The sequence below is a fragment of the Haematobia irritans genome, chromosome 4 (assembly GCF_050003625.1).
Source record: "Haematobia irritans isolate KBUSLIRL chromosome 4, ASM5000362v1, whole genome shotgun sequence".
NCBI classification, from domain to species: Eukaryota; Metazoa; Arthropoda; class Insecta; order Diptera; family Muscidae; genus Haematobia; species Haematobia irritans.
The window spans coordinates 214,422,702-214,436,104 of NC_134400.1; the positions used below are offsets into that span (position 1 = coordinate 214,422,702).

At 35.2% G+C, this 13,403-nt stretch overlaps 1 protein-coding gene across 1 annotated transcript; it reads left to right on the forward strand.

Annotated features, from left to right (window-relative positions):
• The first annotated feature begins 6,414 nt into the window (after positions 1 to 6,414).
• LOC142235121 (uncharacterized) lies at positions 6,415 to 12,437 on the forward strand. The gene is made up of 3 exons (XM_075306378.1): positions 6,415 to 6,424; positions 6,601 to 6,710; positions 11,568 to 12,437. The coding sequence occupies exon 3, from the start codon at positions 11,586 to 11,588 to the stop codon at positions 11,898 to 11,900; it is 315 nt and encodes a 104-aa protein (XP_075162493.1). The 5' UTR covers positions 6,415 to 6,424; positions 6,601 to 6,710; positions 11,568 to 11,585; the 3' UTR covers positions 11,901 to 12,437.
• The last annotated feature ends 966 nt before the right edge of the window (positions 12,438 to 13,403 follow it).

The window sequence follows — 13,403 nt, forward strand, 5'->3', positions numbered from 1 at the left end:
AGACGAGATAGACACATGCTGTCTTTGGCAATAATGCTCAGGGTGGGTCCCTGAGTCGATATAACCATGTCCGTCTATCCGTCTGTCCGCCCGTCCGTCTGTCTGTGAACACATTTTTGTGATCAAAGTCTAGGTCGCAATTTAAATCCAATCGCCTTCAAATTTGGCACATGTTCCTAATTTGGGTCAGAATAGATCCCTATTGATTTTGGAAGAAATCGGTTCACATTTAGAAATAGCTCCCATATATATCTTTCGCCCGATATGCACTAATATGGACCCAGCAGCCAGAGTTTTATACAGATTTGCTTGAAATTTTGTACAAACATAACACATAGTCGTATGGTAAAGTGTGCAAAATTTGATTGAAATCGGTTCAGATTTAGATATAGCTCCCATATATATCTTTCGCCCGATATGGACTTATATGGCCCCAGAAGCCAGATTTTTGGCCGAATTTGGTTGAAATTTTGCACAGGGAGTAGATTTAGCATTGTAGCTATGCATGCCAAATTTGGTTGAAATCGATGCAGATTTAGATATAGCTCCCATATATATCTTTCGCCCGATATGGACTAATACGGTCCCAGAAGCCAGAGTTTTACCCCAATTTGATTGAAATTTTGCACTTGGAGTACAATTAGTAGTATAGTCAAGTGTGCAAAATTTGATTGAAATCGATTGAGATTTAGATATAGCTCCCATATATATCGTTTGCCCGATTTACACTCATATGACCACAGTGGCCAATCATTTACTCCGATTTAATTGAAATTTTGCACAGGGAGTAAAATTAGCATTGTAGCTATGCATGCCAAATTTAGTTGAAATCGGTTCAGATTTAGATATACACAGTCTCACACAAGTTTACATACGATTAAAGAATTTGTATTTGCTTTAAATAATACAATATTATAAACTATGCATATACACAGAAAAAAAAGTGTCTCGTAAATTTAAGAAGATTTTTACAATAATTTATTACAAGAATTTTCCAGAATTTTAGTTCATTTTTTGTATCTACAACGAAAATTAACTACTCGAAAGGAAATTTTACAAATTCTAAGTAGCAATCGTTTAGTTCATGGCCTACAAAATACGATGGAAATTTCCTTAAAAAATTTCTTGACTGGTAGTTAAAAATTCGTTTGTCATGCTATAAAACTATTTGTGACATGTAAAGTATTTTCTAAATAATAAGTGCAATTTACTATAAGATTTTTTTGTATGCGAAAATATTTTTTTACGAAAAATGAACTTGAAAGTGGATAGCAATTTCTTACTGACAATTCCTATGGTTAATAATTGTTGGTAAAAAATTACCCAATGAAATATTTTTAGTTCACATGTAATTAAATTTATAGACATTTTCGTCAAAAATGGTAGATAACATTTCATGAAAATTTTGCAAATTTTAAGTTAAACGTTTCATCGTTCATAAACTGCTGTGCCTTTACGAATATTATTCTTAGAGTAAATTGTCAGCAGATGCTATGAACTAATGCATAGTACAGAGAATTTTATCGGCATAGTGGAATGTGATTAATGTAAAGATGATGTTACTTGAGTTTTGTTGTGTATACATGAGCGTGGGGTTGTTTTTATTTTTGTTCATTTAGTGGTTTGTGTGTGTGTGTGTGTGTGTTTGTTATTCGCGGATGGTTTATTTGGCTGGATGAGGTGTTGTTTTCAATAAAGGCACATGTGTTTTTGTTGTTGTAGGAATGTTTTGGCTTTGCTTGGTTTTGTTTGGCATGCTTCAGTTGTATAGTTGGCGTTGGCGTGGGCTGTTGCATCTTTTAAGTAGGTATGCAACAAGGGAGTATAAAGGCATGGAATATTTTGGATTTTTGAGACAACAGTCTGTCAAGAAAGTCTTTTGACATTGCCAACTATTTCAAATCCAAAAAAAATTTTAAATATTTTATTAAATTTTTAATTCTGTGTACGTATGTATACTTTGCAAAATACATAATAAAATATTATTTTAAAATTTCATTATATTTAATTTTGGAACAAAACATAATTTTGATCCCATTGTCAAAACACTTTCTTGACAAACTGTATATTGGTGTTTGTTTATTAAACCTTTTAAATGAAAGTTATTAATATTTTATCGGTAGTTTAGAAAAAAGTTATTACGAATATTTAGGAAAATATGTTGAAATTGAAAGTGCATTGAAATTTTTATTATTCTATGTAAAAAATTAATATTCAATTCCAGATGAATTAGCAAAATTTTTGTTATATCTCAGCGTATAGTTTATTCATAAATTGGTAAGTATTTTTTAATATGAATATTTTTTATGTATATTATTATTTGTTAATTAATTTTTATGGAAACAAGTTTAATGTTTTTCTTTGTTGTAAAAACAATATTTAATTTCAGAGCAACTCCAGATGGATTCGAACAAATAAAAAATAGAGAATTGGTAAGTTTTCTTTTAAAAATTGACCTTTTTTAACTAGAATATTTACGTTTTTGTGACCTGTTTATCATCAAAATTACAGGTTTTTAATGCCTTATTTTAGTATTTCTTTAATCAATTTTTTTTTGGAAACCAATGTAATATTTTTAATGTAAAAACAAATATTTAATTTCAGAATAACCCCTTAAACATTTGGACAAATTTTTAGTACTCCTTTGCCTGTAATTTAATAGTGAATTGATAAGGATTCTTTAACTTTCTTTTAGCCCTGGACAGTTATCCTTATTTTCTGTACATTAACGTCAGCCTTCGTCATTTTGACTACGGCTCATTTCAAGACGCTAAAATTTTCATCGTGAGCGAAAAAGTGAACCAAACTTGAGTTTATTTTCTTATTCAATTTGGTTTTAAGTAGTATAAAACAAAAATTCATAAAACGGTCGAATTAGTATAACTTAAATTCACCATTTCCCAATAGACTAAAATGCATTTTAAATCGAAAATGAAATTACGTGTCGTCATTTTGACGAATGATGACTGTCTAGGGTTATCAAGAATATTTGGTTTTTAATGCATATTATTATTTTTTTTCATTAGATTTTTTGAAAACCTATTATATAATTTAAATTTTTAAAATAAATATTTAATTTCAGAGTAACCAAAATACATTTGGACAACTTTATATATTTCCCCTCAGCGTACAATTCAATAGAGAATTGGTAAGTTTTATATTACATGGTGTTAATTTTTAAGAATTTTCAATATTGCTTCCATTTCTTTCCAGCAAGATATGTGAAAAAATTACCTACGATGAATAAAAAAAGGATAAGTCAAAATGTCCAAACAGCGAGTTCAAATGAACTACTCTCTGTTCCACGAGGTCACCATTTTTATTCACAAAAAGCATTGTATTAAGAACTTTCATCATAAGTTTTTATAATAAAGTACTTTTGCTTAAAGAAAGTTTAATTTTAATGTATGAAAATGTTCATAATAGTAAAACGGTTTGTTGTTGCTTTAATTATTTAATTTCTCTGTTCTGTGGAATGATTGATTTAAAAATAGTTTAGTCGTCGACCTTTTAAAGAGACTGTTAACCAATTTTTATTATCGGTTTTTTTTTTTAATTCACTGTTTATAACTCAATTTTTTTCATATTTTTAATGAGTAATTTTAATTTTATTGTTTCAAATAGGTTAAGAATTAATAAAATGATACAATTTTTTTAAATTTTGTCGAAAAAATATCAAATCCCTTCTAGAAAAATTGCGAATTTTTGAAAATATTTGGGGTCAAACGTTTCAGACAAGCGTTAGAATGCATTAAAAATCATAAAAAGATTATAAAAATTATTTATTTGATAATATATTACAAAAATTTTTAATTCACATCCAAAACACTGAAATCGGATAACATCTTAAGCAGTGACGTACATTCACATCATCGACTGTAGAAATGGTGGACATCCGTCCTACGACAAGCTCATGTTAAATTCATCGCTTCTGAGCCAATTTTGCACCACTTCCGGATCCAAAGAGAACATTTTCAGTACTTTTTGGCTACTGTTTTTTTTGCTGGGTAATTTAGATTGATATTTAGTACACAATCTTTCTTTAGGACCATCGGATTACATTCTTGAAGTCCGGCTTCTTACAATCCTTCCATGCGAAAGGCATTTTATGGTAGAAAATACATTGCATACTTTGGGGCGGTAGCCGTAGCAAATAATCTTGCATTTGGATCATCCTCGTATTAGCCAGAAGTTGAATGTATCCTTTATCCACAGAGAGAGGGAGAATTTCACCTTTTGAGGGTACCTTCGTATGTCACTAAAGACATTCTTACAATTGTGAACTCCAATTTTTTCCTTCAAACTACAAAATTTTCTTTAAAAAGTGAAAAAAACTTAATTATGTCTAATAAATTTTCTTGAATTTGTCGAAAAATATTTACTTATTTTTGTGATATCGGCGTGACGTCAGCGTTAGTAATACTGTTTAGTTAAAATTTTCTAAAAATATTCAAAATTTTCTAAATTTAAACGAAAGTTTTCTTCCTGGTGGGTTCACCGTTTTTTCAGCGTAGCCATAGTCGTACAGTTTGGCTACCGCTGGCGAATTCATTAGAAAATCTAAACGTCAATTTCCTCATTGGCTGCTGTTGCTTATATGTCTGGAAAATTAACGTCATTTTCATTGAATGAGACTAATTCTTTGATGTTTATGCTTCACAGAATTAGACATATGCAGAGACATGAACTTGTTGTCATACCAATTTGCCCTAGTAAAAAAAAACCAAAACGAAAAGGAACAGCCATTGCCCATTTCATTGGTATGATTTGAACCATCACCATCACCGCCACCACCACAACCTCTCCACGATCTACACCACAAAAATGGTGAAGGTTAAATAAAAACTTTCCTTCATTTCCCGAATATCATGCCACACACATCAAACAGTTTAGTTATCGTTTTTTTTGTCGCTTGGTTCTATTTGCTCCGGCAAATACCCATTCCGAAGAAGTAAAGCCACCACAAAAAAAAAAAAAAAAAAAAATTAAGGCCAAACTAAGCGAAAAAAAAAACACAAAATGTGAAATTCTATTGTGCGTGAATAAATTGGAAGGAAAAGCTCACAACCAAGAAGCAAAAAAAAAAAACTGAACATCAACTAAAAAGGCCAAAAACCACAATAGACCTTCGTTTAAATTCAAATGGAGGAAAATGTTTACGCTTTGACATTCCAATTCCTCTTCTCCACACTCACTGGCATACACATTCATTGTGTGGTCACAAGTAAGAGGGGCTCAGGACTTATGGCATGCCATAGTCCTTTCGTGGCGTTTACAATAGAGGTTACTTTTCCTACTTCCTATTGCATTGAGGCTTAAATATGACAGTGAAGAGATGCAAAGATATTACACAGTAAATGCTCTCTAATGTTATACAATTAATTTTGCTATTTTGTTGTTGTTGTTGATGTTCTAGTTGGAATTCATGTTGATTTAAATAACGGACTCTTTTTTCTTTTACGTATAGCAATTTTTTTTTGCAATGCCGGTCCTTGAAACACAATATTTTAGCATGATTAAAGATCTGCTATTCACCAATTTAAAAGTTAGTTTGTGGACATTTTTAATTTAATGCTATATGTTGTTTTTATACCCTGCGCCACACTGTGGAACAGGGTATTATAAGTTAGTGCATATGTTTGTAACACCCAGAAGGAGACGAGATAGACACATGGTGTCTTTGGCAATAATGTTCAGGGTGGGTCCCTGAGTCGATATAACCATGTCCGTCTGTCCGTCTGTTCGTCCGTCCGTCTGTCTGTGAACACATTTTTGTGATCAAAGTCTAGGTCGCAATTTAAGTCCAGTCGCCTTCAAATTTGGCACATGTTCCTAATTTAAGTCAGAATAGAACCCTATTGATTTTGGAAGAAATCGGTTCAGATTTAGATATAGCTCCCATATATCTTTCGCCCGATATGGACTTATATGGCCCCAGAAGCCAGATTTTTGGCCGAATTTGGTTGAACTAGGAGTACAATTGGTAGTATAATCAAGTGTGCAAAATTTGATTGAAATCGGTTCAGATTTAGATATAGCTCCCATATATAACTTTCGCCTGATATGGACTAATATGGTCCTAAAAGCCAGAGTTTTGGCCCAATTTGGTTGAAATTTTGCACAAAGAGTAGATTTAGTATTGTTGCTATGCGTGCCAAAATTGGTTGAAATCGATTCAGATTTAGATATAGCTCACATATATATATATATATATATTGTTTAAGTTCAAATGCCGTTTTTTTAGCTTTGTTCAGTCATATAATCATTTTCAAGTGTAATCCCTCCGTTAGGATTTGTCTATGCCTTTTTCTGCCTTTCGGTACGAAAATAAGGACATTTTCTAACGTCAAATGTCATCAACCCCCGCCTTTCGGCATCGAAGCTTTTTGACATTCTCTTTTGAGACTCTCTCGCTTCTACGAAGGTAAATATTGTTTGACGAACAATAATTGATTAAATAAAGCCCAAATATTTTGGTTCAACTTCTAAACCAGTGCCTTTTTATTTCTTTTCTACTTTTATGCCACGCAATCATTGGTCCTTCGAACCGGATAATTATTGGAAAGTATTAATTCGGTGTTTTTTATTTCTTCTTCGAAGGCAAAGGCTACGCCAATCAACAACAACAACAAACGATCGACGATCACCATCCTCTACGAGGCATTTTCAATTTATTGCACATAAATATAATTATATTATCAACAACCAAGGTATGTACTTTCAGTGATAATTAAAAAGTGAGCATATCCTTCGGTGTGAATATAAATAAAAACAGAAATAAACACTCGCCTACGGTCGCTTTACAACTCGTATTTTATATCGGTTGTACATTAAATCTCTACGAGAAAAAATTAAATTATCCGTCGGTCTTTAATACCCGGTTACATTCTCATTAAAGTGTTGAAAAGTGCGTTTAATTCCACTTTGTTTTCATCCAAATATTCAACGTCAAAGTTGCATTTAATTTTCGCTGTATTTTGTCATTTGTTTGCGTATACATTGTTGTGTTTTTCTTTTGGTTTTTTGATCTTCGATCTGCATAGAAAAAACAAAAACAATTGCATTGGTTGTAAGCATTGGTTTGCCAATAGGCATCAATAGTAAAGTGTTATACAGTTGCCGTTCAACTTGCTATACACACGTACGCACACAGGTGTTACATCCAACATACGTTCGAACTGCATACACGTTGGTTTATTAGCGTGGGTCGCTTACGGCGCGAAATTATAAAAATAATTTTTTGCAGGTTCAATTGAGAAAAGTATTTATTGTTGATTCCTACGGATATCGGTCGTTTACTATTATCGTTCGTGTTACGTGGTAGTGTACCCTACGGTCGGTCGATACAAACAATAAAATAACAGTATTTATTATATATTATATTATCGTAATACTGACATATTTGAGTTTCCACGAAACTTTTTTATTTATATATTATTGTTGTTGTTGGACCTTACTGTTTCGTAGTGTGCATCTTACAGTCCGTGCACCCTACAATCGGTCAAGTTGACATTTTACAATTTATAGTTCACGACTTTTCATTGTCTTGTAATTTTTCCATTTGGCAAGTGATATTCACGATACACTTGCACAAATTTTGTGTATCTACGTACACTGGGAGAAATTTTGGATAATATATACACTGAGAGAAACTCTCTCGTAATATATAAAGTTTTCAATTTTTTCGATAATTCGCCACGCAAAAATTATTCTTTGTATTCTACGATACACTGAAAATATTTTTTGTATTCACGATACACTTGCAAAAATCTTTTGGAACACAGGGTACACTGGGAAAATATTGTAATATTTTCCAAATAAAGATTTTGCATATATTTCGCCACGCGAAAAAGGGTTTCTTGTATTTACGATACACTGGAAGAAACTTTACGTGTTTTCATACACTTGGAGAAATTTTTCGCCAATTTTTACAAAAAGTTAAAATACTTATAATTTACCTTGCAGAGCTAATTTTAGCTGGTATTTCCAATACACTGTGAGGAAATTGGTGTATCGACGATACACTGTAAAAAATTGGTTGTACTCCGTACACTGTGAGAAATTTTCTGATCTCATTTTTTGTGTTGTTGTGGTAATCACGTTACCTTACTCACATTTTTAGTACTTTCGGTACACTGCGAAAAATATTGTGTGTTGACGATACAACTTTCGCATACACTGAGAGGAATAACTGCGTTTTCATTTGTTCGACGACAAATCGAAGTAGCTTTTTGGATCGATTTATACTCTTTCCGATAGTTTTGGACATCACGTGTCAATTTTTTCGCCCTTTAATTTTGACAGTACTTGGTCATAATGACTACTACACCACTGACTGCTTTCACAAGAGCAACTGACGCAGTAGTCCGATTTGAAACGAAGTTTCACAGTTTGCGAGACGATGATTTAACCGCCTATAGACTAGAATGTCATGGTTCCGAGGCTAAGTCTTTGTGGGAAAAAGTTAAGAGCTTATTCGACGAATGTCTTGACTTTGTGTCCACACAGAGCAACGCAACCGAGGCAGTCGCCGCTGCTGACAGCAAATATGACGTGGCTTATAATTGTTATCTGAATGTCATGGAGTCGATTCAACGTAAATTGGAGGAACTACGTGCACCATCTAAGCATTCTGCTAAATCGTCTCGGTTGGAGGACCAAACATTACTTTTGAATGTTTCTCATAGGTCCGATGACTCACACAGTTCTTCCGTTAGCTCTAGGGGAGACAATAGTTCCTCCCACAGTCTCAATCTGCCGCCTTGTGATATAGATGTTTTTGACGGCGATTTTCTCAATTGGCCGACATTTAGAGATTTCTTCACAGCGGTATACATTAACAATAGCCGACTTAGCGATATTGAAAAATTGTGTCATTTACTCAAGAAAACCAGTGGTGAAGCTCGCGATGTGGTTTCGAAGTTTCCGCTCACGCATAGAAGCTTCGCTCTTGCGTGGAAGGCGCTAAAGGGTACTTATGATAATACCCGCCTCTTGGTGAACCACCAACTCAAATTATTATTTGATTTGCCAGTCTTGGAGTCTGAGACCAGTTCAGGACTGAAGAAACTACAACGTGGTATCTCGACATGCATTTCGACAATGTCCATCTACGATGTGGCCACTGACGATTGGGATCCCATCCTCGTCTTTTTATGCCTTCAGAGGTTGCCGAAATGTACTGTTACACTTTGGGAACAGAGTATTAAGGACAAGTCTGCTTTGTCTTCTTGGTCAGATTTGGACTTCTTTCTCACGGAAAGAATCCAGACATTGACATGTCTTCGCGATATCCGCGGCATTGACGCCAGGCCTCCGGCCAACAAAAGAATTCGCTCGCATTTCACGAATGCGAAAACGACTCGTTCCCCATCAAGTACGCCTCCTTCCTCCCAATCCTCTCCTGACAGATTATGCGTTCTCTGTCGACGACATCATCACCTCAGAACGTGTTCTAGGTTTCATAATCTTTCAGTTCGTGAGAGGATGAATATTATTAGGAGCCATCAGTGCTGCATGAATTGTCTGTCCCGCAGACATATTGCAGCTAATTGCCCCAGCGCATATGATTGCGGTAAATGTGGTAGAAGACACCACACTCTTTTGCATAGGGAAACATCGACTGGTCCCGGGACTGCTCCTATCGTTCCCGCACCAGTTTCACGGAATCCCGTACCGGTGCCAGTGGATGCCAATGAACCTTCTACATCGACAGGCATTGTGTCAGGGACGTCCAGTAGACAGGTATTCCATACTTCGCGTACTGGAAATGTATTATTAGGAACTGCAATGGTGAATATCGTTCACCAGGGTATCACGTATCCTGCTAGGGCCTTAATAGATCCCGCTTCGGAATCATCCTTTATTACGGAAGGATTGCGGAACCGACTTGGACTGAGTACGTCTTCGACTTCGGCTACAATTTCTGGTGTGAATCAAAGTGTTTCGATCACGTCGAGAGAACTTTGTTCACTTTGCATTGGTACCCCACTAGATGAGTCGCTCCTACTGGAGACTACAGCGTATGTTCTTCCGAACATTTCCGGCAACCTGCCATCTTTTTCTCTAGATCGTGACATTGTGTCTAGTATGCCAAATCTACGTTTGGCTGACCCCAATTTATTTGTTTGTCGTCCTGTTGATCTGCTTTTGGGCGCGGATCTTTATCCGAAAATTGTGTTGGAGGGTACGCGAACGAATATTTTGGGATCATTACTAGCACAAAACACAGTCTTCGGCTGGGTTGTCACGGGTCCTATCCCTTCCTCGAATATTTCTGTCTACACGACTACTGTGGACCTCTCCAAGGAAAATGGTCTTCACGAGACACTTCTCCGCACTTTGGGAACTAGAAGAGCTTCCCCGACGTCCTCTCTTATCTGATTTAGATAAGTTTTGCGAGGAAAATTATAAAACGACATCCCGACGGTATTCTGAGTGAAGATACTCTTCCTCTTGAAAATTATTTCTTCGGACAAATCGGAAAGCAAGGACGGCCTGGCTGACACAATTTCTTCGAAATTAGGCATCCCTCTTGTGAAAACCATGAATTAAGACGATTCACCACGACTTTGTCCGGGGGTATATACAGTTATACCATATGAGGCCAGTTTAGGTTACGCCTACAAATGAAAATTTGTTATCTGCCTTATCGCCGGTCATCCACCGATAGAAAGACAATTTGACTTCGATTGGTTTTCACTGCCTTGAATGACATTTTTACACGTCGGTCCGACTCAACAATCAGACTTGTTTCTCCTCGTTTTGAGGTGGAGGTTGTATAAATTCGTATACAATTGCGATATCACACAGATGTATACAGACATATATATGTTGACCCGTCCTAGACATTTCTGCATTGAATACAGTTAAGATATTCTCTGCAAAATATTATCCGGAACTTTTAGTTACAGACAGTGACTTGGACAACTTTTGCATTTGGCTGACGACACGGAGAATGGGTTTCCTCTTTATGTACAAGTCCTACGGAAGAGCATGTACGTTGACGACGTATTGACGGGGTACCATAATTTGAATAATGCGTCTGGTTCAAGGGGCAATATACACCATAATTCTGAGCTGTCTTCTCACATAGAGCGCGACGCTATTTTACCACTACTGGTTTTGACAATGAGATTATGTGGAATGCTTTACAGGTCACGCCTTGATGATAACCCACGGTTATATTTACAAAACTGTCTGCTTTTCTACGAAAGCGGTAACTTTACATGCTACTTTTGATTTGTCCACGACATTCTCGACGAGAACTATTACTCCCCACTACGTGGAAATTATGTCGTATTCGCGATGTTCATCCGGGTACTAACGGTCGTCGTTTGTTCAAATGGATTACATCCTTGTCTTTTAGGGAGTTAACATAGGTCTATCTGTCGCGTTATGCTCGCGTCCTCCCTAGTTTTTGTTACGTGAAAAATCTTTGGGTTGATGGCCGCGTTCGAATCGCAATAGATCGGACTACAAGTTGTAAGGCGACCTACGGTTTCTGGTCACCCTGACCATTATGTTAATTTGGTTTTCCGTTCCGAAATCTTTCTATATTTTCATAGATAGAAAACATAGCAAAGATGGCTGCTACCCTTCCAGAGTCTGAGGACGACGTCCCCATGTTGGATGAGGAACGGGAGATTAATTCTAGCATCGCACCCCTTGCCGATGAACATACCATCAGTACGACTACTGATTCTGCCATTCTGGCCGACAATGTTGCAACAGCAACCAATAAAAAACCGTTGACGACGGCTTCTGGGGTTCCTCCAGGAGAATTGTTTGTGGCTTCGCCACCCCATATCACACTTGGGTGTAAGGTAGTCTTCAACTGCCTTCTGACTTTACGAGTCCTCGACACCCGGCTCTTACGAGTCAAATTTATTGAAATTTAAAAATCGATCGGGCTTAACGAGTCCATTTACGATCGCGTGCTTGACGAGCACATTTGTAAATATGAATTTGTGTTTTGGAAAAAAAAAAATGAATGAATTGGACACCATAACAAGAGAAAAAAAAAGAATTGAACTAAAATAAAATGCTCTTTTTTGTAAACTGAAATGTACATCCTGTATACTTTCATTATGTAACATGTAAATATTATTTAACTTATTTTTAAATTTTGCAACATGGCTGGATGTTGCAAGGCGGGCGGCAATGTTTAAGTTCAAATGCCGTTTTTTTAGCTTTGTTCAGTCATATAATCATTTTCAAGTGTAATCCCTCCGTTAGGATTTGTCTATGCCTTTTTCTGCCTTTCGGTACGAAAATAAGGACATTTTCTAACGTCAAATGTCATCAACCCCCGCCTTTCGGCATCGAAGCTTTTTGACATTCTCTTTTGAGACTCTCTCGCTTCTACGAAGGTAAATATTGTTTGACGAACAATAATTGATTAAATAAAGCCCAAATATTTTGGTTCAACTTCTAAACCAGTGCCTTTTTATTTCTTTTCTACTTTTATGCCACGCAATCATATATATATATATATATATATATATATATATATATATATATATATATATATATATATATATATATATATATATATATATATATATATATATATATATATATATATATATATATATATATATATATATATATATATATATATATATTCGCCCGATATGCACTTATATGAACCCAGAAGCCAGAGTTTTGTCCCGATTAGCTTGAAATTTTGCACAAGGAGTACAATTGGTAGTATAGTCATGTTTGCCAAATATGATTGAAATCGGTTCAGATTTAGATATAGCTTCCATATATATTTTTCGACCGATATGGACTTATATGGCCCCAGAAGCCAGAATTTTGGCCCGATTTGGTTGAAATTTTGCACTAGGAGTACAATTAGTAATATAGTCATGTGTGCCAAATTTGATTGAAATCGGTTCAGATTTAGATATAGCTCCCATATATATATGTTTTTCTGATTTCGACAAAAATGGTCAAAATACCAACTTTTTCCTTGTTAAATCGCCACTGCTTAGTCGAAAAGTTGTAAAAATGACTCTAATTTTCCTAAACTTCTAATACATATATATCGAGCGATAAATCATAAATAAACTTTTGCGGTGTTTCCTTAAAATTGCTTCAGATTTAAATGTTTCCCATATTTTTTTTACTAGCATTATGTTCCACCCTTCTGCATTAGCCGACTTAAATTTTGAGTCTATAGATTTTGTAGAAGTCTAAAAAATTCTGTCCAGATCGAGTGATATTTAAATGTATGTATTTGGGACAACCCCTTACCAACCCAACACATTTGGCGGATGTGATATGGTATCGAAAATTTAGATCTACAAAGTGGTGCAGGGTATAATATATTCGGCCACACCCTAGTGCATTAGCCGACATAAATTTTGAGTCTATTGATTTTATAAAAGTCTATCAAA

What these genes read in the sequence shown, in the direction of transcription:
- LOC142235121 (XM_075306378.1), top strand. Translation starts at nt 11,586, where the DNA reads ATGGCTGCTACCCTTCCAGAGTCTGAGGACGACGTCCCCATGTTGGAT.